Source organism: Scyliorhinus canicula, chromosome 14, assembly GCF_902713615.1.
Source record: "Scyliorhinus canicula chromosome 14, sScyCan1.1, whole genome shotgun sequence".
Lineage (NCBI taxonomy): Eukaryota > Metazoa > Chordata > Chondrichthyes > Carcharhiniformes > Scyliorhinidae > Scyliorhinus > Scyliorhinus canicula.
The window spans coordinates 119,616,437-119,638,562 of record NC_052159.1 but is presented as its reverse complement, the minus strand read 5'-3'; the positions used below and the strand labels follow the sequence as shown (position 1 = coordinate 119,638,562).

Below are 22,126 nucleotides of genomic sequence, written 5' to 3'. Positions count from 1 at the left end.
GCCATGATAAATTGATGATAAAGTGACCAAAAAAAGCTAGGAGGTGTTACTGGGTTACGGGGGTAGGGTGGAAGTGAGGGCTTAAGTGGGTCAGTGCAGACTCGATGGGCCGAATAGCCTGCTTCTGCACTGTATGTTCTATGCTTTGTGGTTGGTGCTGAAATGTGCTGTCACAAGTGATTTCTTACCTTTACTATTTCTCAACTTGACCCAAACTGATTCTGCATCTTGATTTCTGGAACTAAGGAACTAACATCTCTCTCTATTGTACCAATGTCATCCTTAATTAACAGAGCTACCCCTCCACCTTTTCCGAGCTTCCAAAATATCATGCAAACTTGAATTTTCGGCTCCAGGTCTTGTTCACCCTGCAGCCATGTCTCTGTACTGGCTATTTGATCATCGAACCACAGAATCACAAAACATACAGTGCAGAAGAGGCTGCACAAACACATGAAAAACACCTGACTTACCTACCTAATCCCATTTCCCAGCACTTGGTCCATAGAGTTGAATGCTATGATGTGCCAAGTGCTCATCTAGGTACTTTTTAAAGGATGTGATGCAACCCGCCTTTATCACCCTCCGAGGCAGTGCATTCCAGACTGTCACCACCCTCTTGGTAAAAAAGGTTTTCCTCAAATCCCCCTCTAAATCTCCTGCCCCTCACTTTGAACTTATGTCCCCTTGACAGATCCTTCAACTAAGGGGGGACAGCTGCTCCCTATCCACACTGCCTATGCCCCTCATAATCTTGTGCACCTCAATCAGGTCACCTCTCAGTCTTCTCTGCTCCAACAAAAACAACCCAATCCAACCTCTCTTCATAACTCAAATCCCAGGCAACATCCTAGTGAATTTCCTCTGCACCCCATCCAGTGCAATCACATCTCACAAAGTGGGGCTGGTTTAGCATGGGGCTAAAGAGCTGGCTTTTAAAGCAGACCAAGGCAGGCCAGCAGTGTGGTTCAATTCCCGTACCAGCCTCCCCGAACAGGCGCCGGAATGTGAGGAATAGGGGCTTTTCACAGTAACTTCATTTGAAGCCTACTTGTGACAATAATCAATTTTCATTTTCATCTTTCCTATATTATGGCAACCAGAACTGCACACAGTACTCCAGCTGTGGCTTCACCAAAGTTGTATACAACTCCAACATGACCTCCCTACTTTTGTAATCTATGCCTCGATTGATAAAGGCAAGTGTCACATCTGCCTTCAGAGAATAATGAACAAACATGCCATGCCGCCTTTGTTCGTCAGAACCTCCCAGTGTCATGCCATTCATTAAATACTTCCTTGTCAAATTACTCCTTCCAAAATGTATCACCTTACATTTTTCAGGGTTAAATTTCATCTGCCATTTATCTGCCCATTTGACCATCCCGTCTATATCTTCCTGTAACTCAGATACTCAGCCTCACTGTTAACCATCCAACCAATATTTGTGCCATCTGCAAACTTACTGATCCTACCCCCCACGTAGTCATCTATGTTGTTTATATAAATTATGAATAATAGGAGACCCAGCATGATTCCTGTGGTATGCTTTCTGGACATTGATTTCCAATCATTTTGGCAGCCGTCTGTCTCAACAGTTTTTACAGTTTTACAGACAGTGCAGAAGGAGGCCATTCGGCCCACCGAGTCTGCACCGACCTTTGGAAAGAGCACCCACGCCTCTGCCATCACCCTCTGTCTCCTACAACTCAGCCAATTTTGAAGCCACCTGTATCCCATGTGCGGTGGCCTTTTTTTGTAAGTCCCCCATGTGGGACCTTGTCAAAGGCTTTGCTGAAATCCATATAAACTTTGCACTACCTTCATCTACACACCTGGTGACATGCTCAAAATATTGAATCAAATTTGTTAGGCATGACCTTCCTCTGACAAAGCCATGCTGACTATCTCTGATCAAACCTTGCCTCTCCAAGTGGAGATAGATTCTCCTTCAGACGTTTCTCCAATAGCTTCCCTACCACGAGACTCACTGGTCTGTAGTTCCCTGCTTTATCTCTATCTTTCGTAGATAGTGGGACCACATTTGCTATACATGTTTATTTCTCTTCATATTGTTAATTAATCTGTTTTGTTATGAATGCTACATGCATTCAGATACAGAGCCTTTTGTTCAGTCTTCTTACTTCTTTTGTAACCTCTCGCCTTATCTGCTGATGCACTTTTGGTTCACACTACATTTCTGCCACGCTCTGATTATCACATCCCCTCTTTGCATCTTGCTCTCCTGCTTTGTCTTCTCTATTTGATTTATCATGTCTTCACAAACTGGATTCCTCACACCTACAATTTAGAATTAAACCCCTTTCCACCACCCGAGTTGTATGACTTGCTAGGATACTGTTCTTGGCACAGCTCAGGTGCAGACCATTCCCAACTGTACATCTCCCCTTTTCCCCACTACTGGTGCTAGTGCCCCATGAATCCAAACCCATTGCTTCCACCCCAATCTTTGAATCACGCATTTAACTCTCTAATCTGATTAATCCTATGCCAATCTACTTGTTCCACTCCTACTCAGGTTCCTCCTTGATTTCATACATAAATGGCTGTTGCTTCTGCTTCTTCTTTTAGTTTTGAATTGGAGAATTTAATTAATTTTACTTCTAACTTCTAGCCCACCCCTACCTTCATGCGGTTTATCCAGTCCTGACCCTTGTCTTCCTCAACCTCTCTATTTCCGGGGATTGAGTATACACTGATTACCTATTAAAAGTCTTACACAGCTAAAGGTTTATTAAAAAAGGATATCAACCTGAAAAGTTAACTATTTCTCACTCCACATGCTAATTCTTCCCAGCATTTTCTGCTTTGCTTTTCTTTTAGATCGACAGCACCTGCAATATTTTTCAGTAAATAAAAATGGTCAAAATTTAAAAAGCATTGAAATGAAGATTAATAAAACAATACATACTGTTTTTTCCTGACTTGCCAGTATCTGATGAAATAAGACAATATAGCAGTACAGATCACCAAGATCAGAATTATAGTTACCACCACTGTCACTGACACAGTGTCTTCAGAGCCTGCAAACACAATGACATATTGATCAATACAATTCCAAACATGGGGATTCATTTTAAATTTGCAATACTAAATAAAGTTCCATGTTGTATCAGAATAAATTATAAATTCAAGTGGGTAATAGGATAATTTAAAACATTCCTTTTCCATACTATATCTAACAGTGATGAATTTCAATATCCCAAAGAAGTGACAACAGATCAAAATCTTGTGGAAGTTTGAGCCAATGTGAAAAGAAAGATAAATGAAGAGTTTGGGGAAAATATGTCATTTGGTGCTCAGGCATGCATTACTTAGAGAGACTCATGTCCACTCTCCATATACCCATGGTGTGGATTTTATAAATGTGTGCTCCCAGAACACAGCTTCACAAGACAGGAGTGCATTTCAGACATCCAGACACTAGGATTGCTGCATTTCAAGGAAGAGGCCCATCACAACATTGTCAGTGTCAATACAGATGGACCAGCAACTGCTCGGTCCAAGATCGCAAGAAACTGCAGTGTGGTGAACTCAGCCCAACACATCACACAAGCTTGCCACCCCCTCATTGATTCTATATTCACATCCCGCTGCCTCAGGAAGGTGGGACGCATTATCAGAGACCCCTCCCATCCAGACATTGCCTTCTTCCAGACCTTTCCATAAGACAGAATGTACAGAAGTCTGAAGACTCGCACATCCAGACATAGGAAGAGCTTCTTTCGCACAGTTACAAGACTCCTCAACGACTCCCCCTCAGACTGATCTGTTCCCTGTTCACTATTCACAACGCCCTATGCTGCTCTTGCTCATGAATTTGCTTTGTTTGCTTTGTTTGGCCCCTTGTTCCACATTGTAACCAATCACTGTTTGCCGATGTACCATTTGTCAATGTTCTCTGTTGATTATTCTTTTGTCTACTATGAACGTACTGTGTACGTTCCCTCGGCCGCAGAAAAATACTTTTCACTGTACTTCAGTACATGTGACAATAAATCAAATCAAATCAAATCAAGGTAACCTTGCCAGAATTATCCAAATTTCCAAAGCAAATGTTTTAAAAGGTTCATATGATTTCTATCCATCACTGTGTGTATGCTAACCTCAGTGCTAAAAGTTCTGACATGCTTCCAATTGCATGTATGGTTATAGCTCAGTGTTGGAGCATTTGGCTGGAGATTGAGAGGTCCCTGGTTCAAATGTGGCTGTTTGATTTCTGTGTTTCCTACACAATGCTAATAACTAATTTCATAAAAGGTATTCATTGGCTCGAAAGCACTTTGTGTCATGTTCGAGAAAAGAGCTTCCAATCGCAAGGAGCAAATTCTGCAGCAGAACCTACCCAGAAAAGAATATCATGAGTAAACTTTCAGTCAGATTGAGCTTGTTTGCATTTACCTGCAGGTTAAACAAGGAGGAGAAATCCGATGGGATTGAAAATCTCTGTAATCATGTGAGATTTACCTTTGGGATTTAACAAGGAAAATTGGATTGTCGGAACATTGGTTTTAATTATTTGGGATTGGTGGTAGGGTGAGTTGATTTAATTTCCAATAAATGTTCCTGGGCAGTTATATAAATTAAATAACAGCACATACTCAGTTGTTGAATGATTTAGCCCTGCGTTCCAAGGGGTTCTTCAATCAATCAGACTGAAGAATTCCAACTGCAAAGTCTAAGCAGGAAGTATGAAACTGTCAGGGAACGGCACAAATGAAAAGTGGAGCTTCTTCAAGGAGCAAATACTGCGTATCCTTGATAGGTATGTCCCTGTCAAGCAGGGAGGAAATGGCCGTGTGAGGGAACCATGGTTCACAAAAGAGGTTGAATGTCTTGTCAAGAGGAAAAAGGAAGAGTATGTAAGGATGAGAAAACAAGGTTCAGTTGGGTCGCTTGAGTGTGACAAAGTAGCAAGGAATGAGCTTAAAAAAAAGGGCTCAGGAGAGCTAGAAGGAGGCATGAGATATTCTTGGCGGATCAAGGACAACCCTAAGGCTTTTTACTCTTATGTGAGAAATAAAAGAATGACCAGGGTGAGGTTAGGGCCGGTCAAGGACAGTAGTGGGAATTTGTGCATGGAGTCAGAAGAAATAGGAGAGGCGTTGAATGAATACTTTTCTTCAGTGTTCACCAAGGAGAGGGACCATGTTTTTGAGGATGAGTGTGTGATACAGGCAGGTAGCGTGGGGGAGGTAGATGTTCTGAGGAAGGATGTATTAGCAATTTTGAAAAACCTGAGGGTCGACAAGTCCCCTTGGCCAGATGGGATATATCCAAGGATTCTTTGGGAGGCAAGGGATGAGGTTGAAGAGCCTTTGGCTTTGATCTTTGGGTCCTCACTGTCCACGGGGATAGTGCCAGAGGACTGGAGAGTGGTGAATGTTATTCCTCTGTTCAAGAAAGGGAATAGGAATGACCCTGGTAATTATAGGCCAGCTAGTCTTACTTCGGTGGTCGGTAAGTTAATGGGAAAGGTCCTGAAGGATAGGATTTATGACCAATTGGAAAGATGCAGCTTAATCCAGGACAGTCAACACAGATTTGTCTTGCCTCACAAATTTGATTGAATTCTTTGAGGAGGTAACTAAGTGTGTAGATGAAGGTAGAGCAGCTGATGTCGTATACATGGGTTTTAGTAAGGCGTTTGATAAGGTTCCCCATGGTCGGCTCATGAAGAAAGTAAGGAGGTGTGGGATAGAGGGAAATTTGGTCAATTGGATAAGTAACTGGCTATCACATAGAAGACAGAGGGTGGTGGTGGATGGAAAATTTTCAGACTGGAGACCAGTTACCAGCGGTGTATGACAGGGATCAGCGCTGGGTCCTCTGCTATTTGGGATTTTTATCAATGACTTGGAGGAGGGGGTTGAAGGGTGGGTCAGTAAATTTGCTGGTGACACCAAGATTGGTAGAGTAGTGGATGAAGTAGAGGGCTGTTGTAGGCTGCAAAGAGACATTGATAGGATGCAGAGCTGGGCCGAAAAATGGCAGATGGAGTTTAATCCTGATAAGTGCGAGGTGATTCATTTTGGTAGGAAAAATTTGAATGCGGATTACAGGGTCAACGGCAGGGTTCTGAGGAATGTGGAGGAACAGAGAGCTCTTGGGGTTCATGTCCACAGATCTCTGAAGGTTGCCACTCAAGTGGATAGAGCCGTGAAGAAGGCTTATAGTGTGTTAGCGTTTATTAACAGAGGGCTTGAGTTTAATAGCCGCAGGATTATGCTGCAACTGTACATGACCCTGGTGAGACCACATTTGGAGTATTGTGTGCAGTTCTGGTCACCTCATTATAGGAACAATGTGGAAGCATTGGAAAGGGTGCAAAGGAGATTTACCAGGATGCTGCCTGGTTTACAGTATAGGTCTTATGAGGAAAGGTTGAGGGAGCTAGGGCTTTTCTCTTTGGAGCGGAGGAGGATGAGAGGTTTATAAGATGATGAGGGGGGATAGATAGAGTGGACGTTCAGAGACTATTTCCTTGGGTGGATGTAGCTGTTACAAGGGGGCATAGCTATAAGATTCAGGGTGGGAGATATAGGAGGGATGTCCAAGGTAGGTTCTTTACTCAGAGAGTGGTGAGGGTGTGGAATGGACTGCCTGCTGTGATAGTGGAGTCGGACACTTTAGGAACTTTAAAGCGGTTATTGGATAGGCACAAGGCGCACACCAGAATGACAGGGAGTGGGATAGCTTGATCTTGGTTTCGGACAATGCTCGGCACAACATCGAGGGCTGAAGGGCCTTATCTGTGCTGTACTGTTCTATGTCTATGTTTAGAAAATACAAATCAGAGTTAGATTGTGTACAGAAAACAAAATCAAGATTGGGGAAGGTTGTTCGGATTAAAGGCGATGTGGTGTCTCCTCTGTGCAGATTAGGGCAATTGGTCATGCTAAATTACCCCTTAGTGTCCAAAGGTTAGGTGGGGTTACAGGTTTAGGCAGGGCATTGGGCCCAGGTCGGGTGCTCTTTCGAAGTGTTAGTGCAGATTTGATGGACATAGTTTTAGAATAAGAAGTCAACCTTTTAGGATAGAGATGAGGATATTTTTTTCTCTAGGATCAATTAACTGTGGAATTCTCTTGCTGCGAAAATAGTGACGGCTTTTAAATTTATTCATGGTTGAGTTAGATAGGTTTTCAATGGACAAGGCGTGGAATTTTGCCATTTTTTTGGAAACTGTCATCTCCGGCAGCAAAAGTGAAGAGTAGCACGCTGGCTCTGCCACTGGGTTTTCCAGCAGGATTTTTAAATACTTTTGTGGGAACGTCTTGACAAATACATGAATAGGATGGGAATAGAGGGATATTGTCCCCGGAAGGGTAGGGGATTATAGTTCAGTATGATTGGTGCAGGCCTGGAGAGCCGAAGGGCCTGTTCCTGTGCTGTAATTTTCTTTGATGTGGAGCCGTTGGACTGCGATGAGCACAGAAAGAACTCTTACAACACCAGGTTAAAGTTCAACAGGTTTGTTTGGAATCACTAGTTTCCGGAGCACTGCTCCTTCCTCAGGTATTTTCACACGGCAGTGGGTGGTCGCCATCTTTTTCGTTCATCATAATGGCTGTCTGTGGGAGAGTCTTTAACTGACCTGCATCTTACAACGCAGTCTAATTCACCTGCTTGATACCTTTCACTCAATTTAAAGTACTGGTACGTAAAACGTCCGTGTGTTGGGTGAAAAATTGTGAGCGAGTACAGCATGTCACATTGAAAACAGAGATGGACTTACAGGATGAGTATGTGCAATAACATGATTTGGGGGTCAGAAAAAGTGGGTCCTCTTGTACACCTTACATGATAAGCAATGCTAAAGTCACACAACGCCAAATGATATCTTCATCTCAACCCATGAGGTAATATTTACCTTTGTCAGTAACATCATTGCCAATGGCACTTGTCTGGTTGAAATAATTCATAGTTATATCTGATTTTGCATTGTTGATTGGATTTTTGGTATTTTCTATGGAATATTCAGTGCTATTGTTTAATCCCAAGCTAATTGATGAGTGAATAGTGGTATATTGTCTCTCACTGGTGGATAATTCAATGGTGACTGATGATGCAGGACTGCTGGATGATGCAATGCTGGTAGATGGTCCAAAGGCAGTGGATGTTTCAGATGGTTGAATAGTGGTGGACAATCCAGCTCCAGTGAATAGTTCAGTGCTGGCAGAGTCTCCTGAGATAGTGGGTGAACCAGTGGTAATTGATAGCTGATTGCTAGTCTTCAAATCAGTGTTGGTATAGAATTCAGTGCCTAAAGGAGATTAATTCAGCATTAATTATTGATCTTTATAGTAATAGATATACATAATGAGAAGCACACTACAAAGTAAATATGGAATTATACAACATACTTGAATAATAAAATAAATTAGGGCAGCACGGTGTGGTAACACTGTTGGCACTTTTGGCAAGGAGGACCTTTGGCCACTGCAATAGTGCATCAATTCAAACACTGGTTAAATAGCGAACATTGAAAATTTAAAACAATTTATAGAACAAGAAAGAAATTTGAATAACATTAAAGGAAAGAATAAATAAAGTTTGAGATCACGTAAAAGACGCAAATGGCATAATTCCAAGTTCTCCACCTACTCACCGCCCCCTGAGGTTCTGTACAAAATTTTACCATTTCAATAAGCAGGTTATCGGTAAAAATAGATATATACATCTGTAAGAATAGCTAATGCTTATAAAATCAATCAGTGGAAATTGAATTAAATGGAATAAAACAGATACATTTTTATGATGAAATAGAATGGAGGATCTTGTTCAGTATTTTAATTAAGCGATTGTGAAACTGCTGTCTCTTTGAGAATCTGTAGCCATGAGAGAGGGCTAACAGTTAACTCTGATATTCGCAAGCTGTGATAATGTGTATGTTTGGTCTGTGAATGTTCATATATCTGAAATGAAATGAAAATGAAATGAAAATCGCTTATTGTCTCTGCTAAGATTTATCTTCTGAGAAGTAACCTTAAGTTTATAATTTGGAATTTTAGAATAGGAACCATAAGGATTTTTACCTGACTAATTTTGGTTAAAGCACTGAAGTGCTGGGCTTCTTTTGTGAGTGTGGTGAGATTTGTTTGTCGTCTGACATTGTGATGTGAAGATCATAGTTCGAGTGCAATTAACAAATTTTTCTTTTCAAGGGTTATCATTGACATTTCCACGGTAATTTTGATGCACAAGGAATTTTAATCAGGGTACAAAATTACGTATGTAAGAATTAGACAATATTAGTTTTATGGTGTTCATTGGAAGTTAGGATAGTTGAAATACATATGACAGTTGAAATACATATGACCAATCCGGTGTTGGATCAGTTCAGGGTTCAAACTTCCCTGACACAACGCAGATGCATTAATTCTGAGATTGCAGAATTAAGTGTCAAGGATACATGGGTAAATAAAATATGTCCAGGATCATGTTTCTTGTTTAAACAAAAGGGTGGTGACAAAATGATGTCTGGTAAAGAACTCTTACTCGACCTTTTTTCAAACCAGTAGAGAATTGACCCGTGCTTGTTAATGCCTGGATTTGGTATGTCTCTCTTGTGGGGACCATGAATTGGATTCAATTTGAATTGGTTTTTGGAGCACGCGAGGAGCTGGATTAAGGGTTTGCCCATGTCCACACTCTGAACTCTAGTTTTGTAATTCTGATGAAGAAATTAAAAAAAACATAGAACATAGAACACTACAGCGCAGTACGGGCCCTTCGGCCCTCGATGTTGCGCCGACCTGTGAAACCATCTGAAGCCTATCTGACCTACACTATTCCATTTTCATCCATATGTCTATCCAGTGACCACTTAAATGCCCTTAAAGTTGGCGAGTCTACTACTGTTGCAGGCAGGGCGTTCCACACCCCTACTACTCTCTGAGTAAAGAAACTGCCTCTGATATCTGTCCTATATCTATCACCCCTCAATTTAAAGCTATGTCCCCTCGTGTTGGTCATCACCATCCGAGGAAAAAGACTCTCACTGTCCACCCTATATCTAACCCTCTGACTATCTTATATGTCTCTATTAAGTCACCTCTCAGCCTTCTCCTCTCTAACCAAAACCACCTCAATTCCCTGAGCCTTTCCTCGTAAGACCTTCCCTCCATACCAGGCAACATCCTAGTAAATCTCCTCTGAACCCTTTCCAAAGCTTCCACATCCTTCCTATAATGTGGTGACCAGAACTGCACGCAGTACTCCAGGTGCGGCCGCACCAGAGTTATGTACAGCTGCAGCATGACCTTGTGGTTCCAAAACTCAATCCCCCTGCTTATAAAGGCTAGCACACCATATGCCTTCTTAACAGCCCTATTAACCTGGGTGGCAACTTTCAGGGATTTATGTACCTGGATGCCGAGATCTTTCTGTTCATCTACACTACCAAGAATCTTGCCATTAGCCCAGTACTCTGCATTCCTGTTACTCCTTCCAAAGTGAACCACCTAACACTTTTCCACATTAAACTCCATCTGCCACCTCTCAGCCCAGCTCTGCAGCTTATCTATGTCCCTCTGTATCCTATAACATCCTTCAGCACTATCCACAACTCCACCAACCTTCGTGTCATCTGCAAATTTACTAACCCATCCTTCTACACCCTCTTCCAGGTCATTTATAAAAATGACAAACAGCAGTGGCCCCAAAACAGATCCTTGCGGTACACCACTAGTAACTGAACTCCAGGATGAACATTTGCCATCAACCACCACCCTCTGTCTTCTTTCAGCTAGCCAATTACTGATCCAAACCGCTAAATCACCTTCAATTCCATACTTCCTTATTTTCTGCAATAGCCTACTGTGGGGAACCTTATCAAACGCCTTACTGAAATCCATATACACCACATCAACAGCTTTACCCTGATCCACCTGTTTGGTCACCTTCTCAAAAAACTCAATAAGGTTTGTGAGGCATGACCTACCCTTCACAAAACCGTGTTGACTATCGCTAATCAACTTGTTCTTTTCAAGATGATTATAAACCCTATCACTTATAACCTTTTCCAACATTTTACCCACAACCGAAGTAAGGCTCACAGGTCTATAATTACCAGGGTTGTCTCTACTCCCCTTCTTGAACAAGGGGACAACATTTGCTATCCTCCAGTCTTCCGGCACTATTCCTGTCGACAAGGACGACATAAAGATCAAGGACAAAGGCTCTGCAATCTTCTCCCTGGCTTCCCAGAGAATCCTAGGATAAATCCCATCTGGCCCAGGGGACTTATCTATTTTGACATTTTCCAAAATTGCTAACACCTCCTCCTTTTGAACCTCAATTCATTCTAGCCTGGTCGACTGAACCTGAGTGTTCTCCTCGACAACATTGTCTTTCTCCAATGTAAACACTGACGAAAAATATCCATTTAACGCTTCCCCTATCTCCTCTGATTCCACACACAACTTTCCACTACTATCCTTGATTGGCCCTAATCTTACTCTAGTCATTCTTTTGTTCCTGATATACCTATGGAAAGCCTTAGGGTTTTCCTTGATCCTATCCGCCAACGACTTTTTGTGTCCTCTCCTCGCTCTTCTTAACTCTCCCTTTAGGTCCTTCCTGGCTAACTTGTAACTCTCAAGTGCCCTAACTGAGCCTTCATGTCTCATCCTAACATAAGCCTTCTTCTTCCTCTTGACAAGTGCTTCAACTTCCTTAGTAAACCACGGTTCCCTTGCTCGACAACGTCCTCCCTGCCTGACAGGTACATACTTATCAAGGACACGCAGTAGCTGTTCCTTGAAAAAGCTCCACATTTCGATTGTACCCATCCCCTGCAGTTTCCTTCCCCATCCTATACATCCTAAATCTTGCCGAATAGCATCATAATTGCCTTTCCCCCAGCTATAATTCTTGCCTTGCGGTATATACCTATCCCTGCCCATTGCTAAAGTAAACATAACCGAGTTGTGATCACTATCACCAAAGTGCTCACCTACATCTAAATCTAACACCTGGCCGGGTTCATTACCCAGTACCAACAGCTGAAGATGTATTTTTAATTGGAATTTACAAATCTTAAATTTTGAATTTTCAGATATATTCAGATTAGTTAACCCACTCTGCCCCAAGCAGAATGGACCTTTTGTGTTTTACTTTATAAGCAACTGCAAGTGGAATGATATTTCAGTAGCTTCGAGAATTTGAGACGGTAATAGATATGAAAAGGTTGCAATTTATAGGAACTACCAAACCCTGAATAACACACGTGTTCGGCCCATCCAGGAAAAGCTTTAGACAGAGAACACCTAACACCTGGTGACGACCAGGACACTTTTCCACTTTTCTTTTCAAATTTAGAACAAAGAACAAAGAAAATTACAGCACAGGAACAGGCCCTTCAGCCCTCCCAGCCTGCGCCGATCCAGGTCCTTTATCTAAATCTATTGTCTATTTTCCAAGGTCTACTTCTCTCTGTTCCCCACGCGTTCATATCTCTGTCCAGATGCATCTTAAATGATGCTATCGTACCTGCCTCTACCACCTCCGCTGGCAAAGCATTCCAGGCACCCACCACCCTCTGCGTAAAAAACTTTCCACGCACATCTCCCTTAAACTTTTCCCCCCTCACTTTGAAATCGTGACCCCTTGTAATTGACAGCCCCACTCTTGGAAAAAGCTTGTTGCTATCCACCCTGTCCATACCTCTCATAATTTTGTAGATCTCAATCAGGTCTCCCCTCAACCTCTGTCTTTCCAATGAAAACAATCCTAAACTACTCAACCTTTCTTCATAGCTAGCACCCTCCATACCAGGCAACATCCTGGTGAACCTCCTCTGCACCCTCTCTAAAGCATCCACATCCTTCTGGTAATGTGGCAACCAGAACTGCACGCAGTATTCCAAATGTGGACTAACCAAAGTCCGATACAACTGTAACATGACCTGCCGACTCTTGTACTCAATACCCCGTCTGATGAAGCCAAGCATGCTGTATGCCTTCTTGACCACTCTATCGACCTGCGTTGCCACCTTCAAGGTACAATGGACCTGAACTCTCTGTACATCAATTTTCCCCAGGACTCTTCCATTGACCATATAGTCTGCTCTTGAGTTAAATCTTCCAAAATGCATCACCTCGCATTTGCCTGGATTGAACTCCATCTGCCATTTCTCTGCCCAACTCTCCAATCTATCTATATTTTGCTGTATTCTTGACAGTCCGCCTCGCTATCTGCAACTCCACCAATCTTAGTATCATCTGCAAACTTGCTTATCAGACCACTTATACCTTCGTCCAGATCATTTATGTATATCACAAACAACAGTGGTCCGAGCACGGATCCCTGTGGAACACCACTCGTCACCTTTCTCCATTTTGAGACACTCCCTTCCACCACTACTCTCTGTCTCCTGTTGCCCAGCCAGTTCTTTATCCATCTAGCTAGTACACCCTGAACTCCATACGAGTTCACTTTTTCCATCAAACTGCCATGGGAAACTTTATCAAATGCCTTACTGAAGTCCATGTTAATGACATCTACAGCCCTTCCCTCATCAATTAACTTTGTCACTTCCTCAAAGAATTCTATTAGGTTTGTAAGGCATGACCTTCCCTGCACAAAACCATGCTGCCTATCACTGATAAGTCTATTTTCTTCCAAATGTGAATAGATCCTATCCCTCAGTATCTTCTCCAACAGTGTGCCTACCACTGAAGTCAAGCTCACAGATCTATAATTCCCTGGATTATCCCTGCTACCCTTCTTAAATAAAGGGACAACATTAGCAATTCTCTAGTACTCCGGGACCTCACCCGTGCTCAAGGATGCTGCAAAGATATCTGTTAAGGCCCCAGCTATTTCGTCCCTCGCTTCCCTCAGTAACCTGGGATAGATCCCAGGCGGTCCTGGGGACTTGTCCACCTTAATGCCTTTTAGAATACCCAAAACCTCCCCCTTCCTTATGCCGACATGACCTACAGTATTTAAACATCCATCCCTAGCCTCAACATCCACCATGTCCCTTTCCTTTGTGAATACCGATGCAAAGTACTCAAGAAGCTCACTCATTTCCTCTGACTCCACGCAAAAATTCCCTCTTTTGTCTTTGAGTGGGCCAATCCTTTCTCTAGTTACCCTCTTGCTCCTTATATACGAATAAAAGCCTTTGGGATTTTCCTTAACCCTGTTAGCCAAAGATATTTCATGACCCCTTTTAGCCCTCTGTATTGCACGTTTGAGATTTGTCCTACTTTCCCGATATTCCTCCAAAGCTTCACCATTTTTGAGTCGCCTCGATCTCATGTATGCTTCCTTTTTCACCCCGTGAGTGAGATCCCATATATTATTCCTGCGTATAGCAGAGGTCTTAGTGAGATAGTAAGGGAGGGAGGTGTTAGCCCATACGATTCCACCCGTCATCCATGGTTCCCTAATCTTGCCATTTCTATCCCTCATTTTCACAGGGACATGTCTGTCCTGCACTCTAATCAACCTTTCCTTAAAAGACTCCCACATTTCAAATGTGGATTTACCCTTAAACAGCTGCTCCCAATCCACATTCCCGAGCTCCTGCCGAATTTTGTTATAGTTGGTCTTTCCCCAATTTAGCACTCTTTCTTTAGGACCACTCTCGTCTTTGTCCATGAGTATTCTAAAACTTATGGAATTGTGATCGCTATTCCCAAAGTAATCGCCGACTGAAACGTCAACCACCTGTCCGGGATCATTCCCCAATACCAAGTCCAGTATGGCCCCTTCTCGAGTTGGACTATTTACATACTGCTCTAAAAAACTCTCCTGGATGCTCCTTACAAATTCTGCTCCATCTACGCCTCCAACACTACATGAGTCCCATTCAATGTTGGAGAAGTTAAAATCTCCCATCACAACCACCCTATTGCTCCTAATTTGTTCTATAATCTGTCTACATATTTGTACCTCTACTTCACGCTCGCTTTTGGGAGGCCGATAGTAAAGTCCCAACAATGTTACTGCACCCTTCCTATTTCTTAGCTCTATCCATATTGCCTCAGTGCTCGAATCCTCCATTGTGCCCTCCTTAATCACAGCTGTGATATCATCTCTGACCAGTAATGCAACTCCTCCCCACCTTCTACCTCCCTCTCTATCCCTCCTGAAGCATCTATACCCTGGGATATTTAGTTGCCAGTCTTGCCCACCCATCAACCAAGTCTCAGTAATACCAATAACATCATATTTCCAGGTACCAATCCAAGTTCATCTGCCTTACCTGCTACACTTCTCGCATTAAAACAAATGCACCTCAGACCACCTGTCCCTTTGCGTTCATCATCTCTTCCCTGTCTACTACTTTTAGATTAAACATTCAAAAAACGCTGGAACAACAGCAGCAGCTGTGGGGACTTGTGATGGCTCTTGAGATCTCAGAACAACTACAAGAACATAAGATTGCAGGAACATCACTGATTTCACAACAGACACAGGATGAACGTAGCTATATGAACTATGGTGCTTTACAGAATTTTACTGACGGGATATGCATCCCAGCAGCCAGTGGCTGGAACAATGATAGAACTTATTTAACGCGTGGTTGCAGGTACATTCGGGGAAAGACAGCAGGTGCGTATACAAATTGTGTCTGTACTTCTCGCGGGTTCAGGTATTGTTTATAATATGAAATAAATATGGATAATGTTTTAAGTAAGGTTGAAGCAAGCTGCCAATGACACGGGTGCCACTAGATGTTGAGGGCATGACAACCTACACAGGGTTAGACGAGGCATAATCAATGATACAAGTGACATGACTTAACACAGAAACCTCTGTGGTCAAGTCACTGGACATACGAAGGTTAAATGCAAAGGTGGAACAACTTACAGGAATAAGGAAGAGAATATTAGAGAAAGCAGTGAAAGGTCTAGCCAGCTTGGGAGAAGAGGGCGTGGATATTGAATAGGACAACAGTGTTAGGTACACACACTAAGACATTCAACAATAATTAATAAACTCATCGACCAAGAAACGGAGAAAGCCGGAAGGCTCTGACAGGGGCAGCTAAGCCACAACCTTGATCTGATCTAAAGCGGGGAGGTACCTGATTGAATAGACAGCCCGCAACTGGCTAAGCTAGCCAAATGACAAGGGACGCTGGACAACCGTACTCTAAGGGAGTAATCAGAGTATACTCAGCGATCCTCGACTGCAAAATGTACGAGATAACAGGGGTAGAGATAGTTCTGATGATCCCTTTCATCACACCAGACTCAGGGCCATACCTTCACAACCATTGGAATCGTATGGGCTAACACCTCCCTCCCTGACTATCTCACCAAGACCTCTGCTATACGCAGGAATAATATATGGGATCTCCCTCACGGGGTGTAAAGAGAAAGGGGACGTTACTGTGTGCCTCCACCTGGTGGGACAGGGAGAGTTGGACGAATGTGGGTTAATCAGAACTCATGGTTGTGTCTGAGAGATTACACCTGCCCCCGTGCATTTTAAGTTTACGGAGGAAAAGGAAAATACTGCGTCTCCGCCACCTTACCCTCCTATTGCTATAACTTTTGTACCCCTTAGGCCCACCACTATAGGCCAAGCAAGGATCATTTGAGATAGGATTTTAAAGAGCCAGAGATGGTCCCACATCTTACAGGAACTCTGAGGGAACGAAGACTCAAGATCGGTCAATCAGTTAAGCTTTACCACCAGTTAATGAAAAATCCATGCTTTGAAAACAAAAGCACACAGACGAACTACTTCAGAGTAAATGTTGGTGGAAGAGTGTGTGGGACTGTTAGATGAGCTTACTTGAAAACTACTATGAATAACATAATTTAATGATAGACAGCAGAGTTAGTCAGGGAGGCAGGAATGATTGATATCATGACATTAAATGTGACATATATGGGTTCATTTGAGGGATGATCGTTGAATCACATGCACGGCGTACGTATGGAACATCAGGGAGGTTACATGCCCCAAAGGCCATATTAAAACACACCCTCCAGCCCTCATATCGAATCATTGTGGTCATCTGGGATTCAGTAAACTTTTTCCAGGACCAAAAGGAGGAATTGCTAGGTGACATTTTCTGATACTGAGCTATGGTATAAATTATAGGTGGCTCTGTAACTACATTTTTGCTCATATATTACTTCTGAATAGTTCTGCTGAGACAAAAGGTACTCATTGGCTTAGATGCCTGTTTAGCAGAGGCAATTTGTAGAAATAGATAGTGTATACACAATGCTTGTTAATATCACAAAGGACACAAAATGGCTATTAGCTATTATAGCAATAATAAAGACACAAAATGGCTGAACTTGCCGCATTCCTGAACAATAAGTTACAAACTGTGTAAACTACCCCATGAGAACCAGGTGTGGGTATGTATAGGGAGTATTTTAACAGCTGCTGATAACAGCTTCACAGAACAAGAAATGCAATGTATCCTTAATAGCACAAGGTCCCCAGCTGGAGACAGGACATATCCTTATGTTAGTCTTGAGTCACTTTTGCATGAAGTTAGGGGCGGGTAAGACAACACCCACTTTAACCATAAATGTGATGACTTGGATGCTAAGAAAATTGATTGACTGCATGTAATGAATTGTGATGCCAATTTAGTTGATTGATTGTATGTAAATGAGAATACAACTAATTCCACCCCTTGAATCTGTATATTAATCCAATGCGAACATTAGCTCAAGTGTGAAAGGGTATTGCGAGACTGTGTAGTCTTCAAATCTTTCTCCCAGATCTGAATAATAAACTGCTTCTTTACTTACTCAAACAGGCCTACGTGTGAATATTTTCACCAACAGACTGAGCATTGTCGACTCTGAATTAAATTATTATTGAATTTGTTGGTAAGTCCATGGGACATTTCAATCTTGAAGATCCTTTGCATGACCTATATATAATCTTTAGACATCATGGACAAACTATAGAGCACATAACAGATGATGAAAGTGTGGCATATTAAAATTTTTTGAATTTGTAATCAGTTACTCCTTACTCATACTGGAGAATGGAGAGGGTAGCAGCAGAGTCTTTAAGCATTTGTTTTTCACCCCCAACTACTGAAATGTTCTGTAAAGTGTAGCCAACTGCAAAGTGATGAAACTCTCTGGGCAGAACATTATGATCTTTTTTCCTTACTATTGTCTCAGGCGGGAAAAGTGGAGGCCAGCCCTCCAGCTGCCTTGTCGGCTTTTCCCATCAAACACATTGGTAAAAAACGGAAGGTGCTGGACCCACAACGTCACACTGGCAGAGTGGGTTCTGAATGAGCCAGCCCTGCCAGCAACCTCGTCCCTGACAAATTGGGATGCCATTTTTAAGGGTGGCTCAATCTGGAAAACATAAAAATAAAAAATAATCCTCATAAAACAGAACACCCCCATAGGTGGGTGCCTCATCCCCACCCTAGGAAACCCGCCACCAAGAACATCCCCAATGGAAGCCCTCTGGCACTGTCCTTTCATGATGGCAACCCCGTTGCATCATTGGCAACAGGCAGGGACAATGACAATGGGAAATTCTGTTGCTATGAAAGCTGTTTGGGGACTCCCGTTGGATTGTCCATCCCCACTGGCTTTCCAGCCCGCCAAAAATTGTGTGGGGTGGGGGGAGGGGTGCGATGTGGTGGAAAATCCCCCCTCCATTTCGTGAACTGCTTTGTCTGATCTTGCCAAATACATTGATTCATACCAAGTTTTACTTTCAGAGGACTGGAACTGAAGCATGATATATGTGGCACGATGGCACAGTGGTTAGCATTGCTGCCTCAGGGGCAGGGACCCGGGTTCAATTTCAAACTCTGGTGACTGTGCAGATTCTCCACGTGCCCGTGTGGGTATCCTTCGGGTGCTCCGGTTTCCTCCCACAGTCCAACGATGTGCAGATTAGGTGAATTGGCCATTCTAAAGGCTGGGTGGGGTTACTGGGATAAGGCAGTGGCTTGGGCCTAGATAGGGTGGTCTTTCGAAGGGTTGGTGCAGACTCGATGGGCTGAATGGCCTCCCTCGCTGTCGGGATTCTATGCTATATAAAGTCATAGAGGTGCTACAGCACAAAATAGGCCCTTCGCCCCATCGCATCTGGCCAGTCAAAAACAATCACCTAATTATTCTAATCCCATTTTCCAGCATTTGGCCCAGAACCTTATATGCCTAGGCATCGCAAGTGCACATCTAAATGTTATGTGGGTCCCTGCGTCCACCACCCTTTTAGGCATTAAGTTCCAGACTCCCACCAGCCTCTGGGTGAAAATTCTTTTCCTCACATCCCCTCTAAATGTCCTGCCCCTTACCGTAAATCCATGCCCCCCGGTCATTGACCACTCCACCAAGGAGAAAAGTTTGTTCCTGTCTACTCTACCTATGCCCTTCAAAATGATATACATCTCAATCATGTCCCCTCTCAATCTTCTCTGCTCCAAGGAGAACAACCCCAGTCTATCCAATCTCTCTTCATGTTCTGTGCTGTACTGTTCTATGTTCTATGTTCTAACTAAAACTCTCCAGCCCAGGTAATTTCCTGATAAATCTCTTCTGGACCCTTTCCAGTGCTATCACGTCCTTCCTATAATGTGGATTCCAGAACTGCATACAACATTCTATCTGTGGCCTAACCAAAATTTTATACAGTTCCAGCATATTGTCCTTACCTGTTGAAGTTGTCACATAATCAGAAGTGAATGTAGTCAGTCCTGTAGATGCTTTATATAGATCTAAGCAAAAGAATAAATCAGCTAAGTCATTTATTTAAAACAGTTTCTATTAAAAGTGTGTGGCTGAATAGGTACCAGAATTTGTGTTAGCATTGAGTGAGGTTTGAGCTTACTTCAGCTAACCTACTTTCTTTCCTGGTGTCAGTTAAAAAATATTGCCTCCATGTGGAAGCCTCTTGCTGCCTAAGAAACAAAACAGGACTTTATGTTCAACATAATCTGGAGCAAATGCCCCACGTGAACAGTAAACCATTTTATAGCGATTAGATGGTTCAGGGAATTCCAATACACCTAATGAGGGATAAAAGCAAATTACTGCAGATGCTTGAATCTGAAACCAAAAGAGAAAATGCTGGAAAATCTCAACACGTCTGACAGCATCTGTAGAGGGAAAAAAGAGCTAACATTTCGAGTCCAGGTGACCACTTTGACAAAGGGCAAGAAACCAATAATCACCACTTAAAGCCAATCTCCATACAATCAGACAGTGCGGCCTGGACACTGTGCCTGGATGCTGCAGGAAGCAACACCACGGCACAGTGGCCAACATCCAAACATCCAGGGGGTGGGTGTGTGCACCATTGAGGGGACCAGTACCCAAGGGTCCGGTCCAGATAACGTTACGTGCAGATGTCTGGGTTACAGGGTCTGGTGCCGGGTGACCAGGGGCTCCCACAACCGGGGGTGTATTGGTAGGTCGTGTGGATGGCAGAGGATGTGGGGGGACGGGAGCAATGGGGGAATGGACGGTCCTGGAAGACAACACTGGTTGGCACTCTCTCACCCTCCAATTTCTTACAGATATTTCACATGCATGTCACGTTGCATCGGCTGTCAGCGAGTGCCCTATATCATCAGGAAAGGGTTCCATTCCCTGAACGTCCAATTCGTATGTGACCACCAGATGAAGATCATGCACGTGTGTGCATGCTTCCCAGGGAGTGTGCACAACAGCTACATCCTTGGCCAGCAGATATCCCCGGATGGCCAGTTGGCTCTTGGGAACAAGTGGTACCTGCTGAGGAACTGGCTAACGATGCCAGTACGGACCGGTGACCGATGCAGAGACGAGATACAATAAGGCCCATGCGACCACCTGGGCTGTCATTGAGCAGTGCATCAGACTCCTTAAAATGCAGTTCCGATGCCTCGACTGCTCTGGTGGTGCACTGGAGGTTCCAGAGGGTCGAGCGCTTCATGGCGCTCTGCTGTCTCTTCCACAACTCGGCACAGCAGCAGGGCGACGTGGCGGGAGAGGAACATGCAGCCACGTCCGAGGAGGAGGAGGATGGCGTGGTACCAGACCACGAAGGGTGGAGGACGATCCCGGGGAGGATCAGTAGAACCAGATGGGGGATGGAGGACAGGTGGCAGCAGCAAGGGTCTGGCAAGCCGAGGGCCTGGAAGGTCCTCATCCTCAGCCGTTACACATAGAACGTGGCTTCACCCATCATCCCACCACCTCTCTCCCTTCCCACCGCCCTGTTCCACCCTATCAGGGTGTGTATGCTATCAACCCAGGTGAGGGGAATGGGAATATGTCGGTGCTGCTAATGGTTCACTTTTGAATGCAGAGTATGCTGAGAGTTGAGCGCTGGTGCTCCTCAATCTAATAATAATCTTTATTATTGACGCAAGTAGGCTTACATTAACACTGCAGTGAAGTTACTGTGAAAATTCCCTAGTCGCCACACTGCATCGCCTGTTCGGGTACATTACCTAACCAGCACGCCTTTCGGGACTTTTGGGAGGTCCTGCAACATTGTCTATCTCATACGCTGCAGGAAAGTATGTCCCGAGGCATGGTACATTGGTGAAACCATGCAGACACTGCAACAACAGATGAACGGACATCGTACAACAATCACCAGGCAGGAATGTTCCCTTCCAGTCGGGGAATATTTCAGCAGTGGGCATTCAACCTCTGAACTTCGGGTAAGCGTGGCCTGCAGGACGCATGACAATGCAGAATCGCAGATCAGAAACAGAAAGACAAATTCTGTACGCATGGGTAAGGCCTCAACCAGGATCTTGGATTCATGTCTCACTAAATTTAACTCCCCACCATCTGGCCTGGGCTTGCAAAATCCTACCAACTATCCTGGCTTGAGACAATTCACATCTCCTTTAACCTGTGATTATCTCTCTCTAGTCGTGCCGTTGGACTGCTCTGTCAGGACCTGTAAAGACTTAGTTACCTGCAAAGACTCTCATTCAAGTTATCATCTTGCAACATTGGCTTTGTCTATATATGCAGTGTTTGTGTAACCTACCTCTTCACTCACCTGATGAAGGAGCTACGCTCTGAAAGCTCACAACTCCAAATAAACCCGATGGACTTTACCCTGGTGTTGTAAGAATTCTTATTGTGCCCACTCCAGTCCAAGGGCGGCATCTCTATGTCCTGCCAACTTCACT

General features: G+C 43.6%; 1 protein-coding gene across 1 annotated transcript in view; it reads right to left on the bottom strand.

The window, feature by feature from the left end:
• LOC119977744 (T-cell surface protein tactile-like) overlaps positions 1-22,126 on the bottom strand; it is a 186,680-nt gene that overhangs the window by 3,005 nt on the left and 161,549 nt on the right. The window contains exons 10-12 of the mRNA XM_038818948.1: positions 19,646-19,708; positions 7,895-8,287; positions 2,933-3,044 (exon numbers count right to left, since the gene is read on the bottom strand). Of these exons, the coding sequence (XP_038674876.1) occupies positions 2,933-3,044; positions 7,895-8,287; positions 19,646-19,708 (568 nt within the window). The remainder of the gene's footprint in view (positions 1-2,932; positions 3,045-7,894; positions 8,288-19,645; positions 19,709-22,126) is intronic.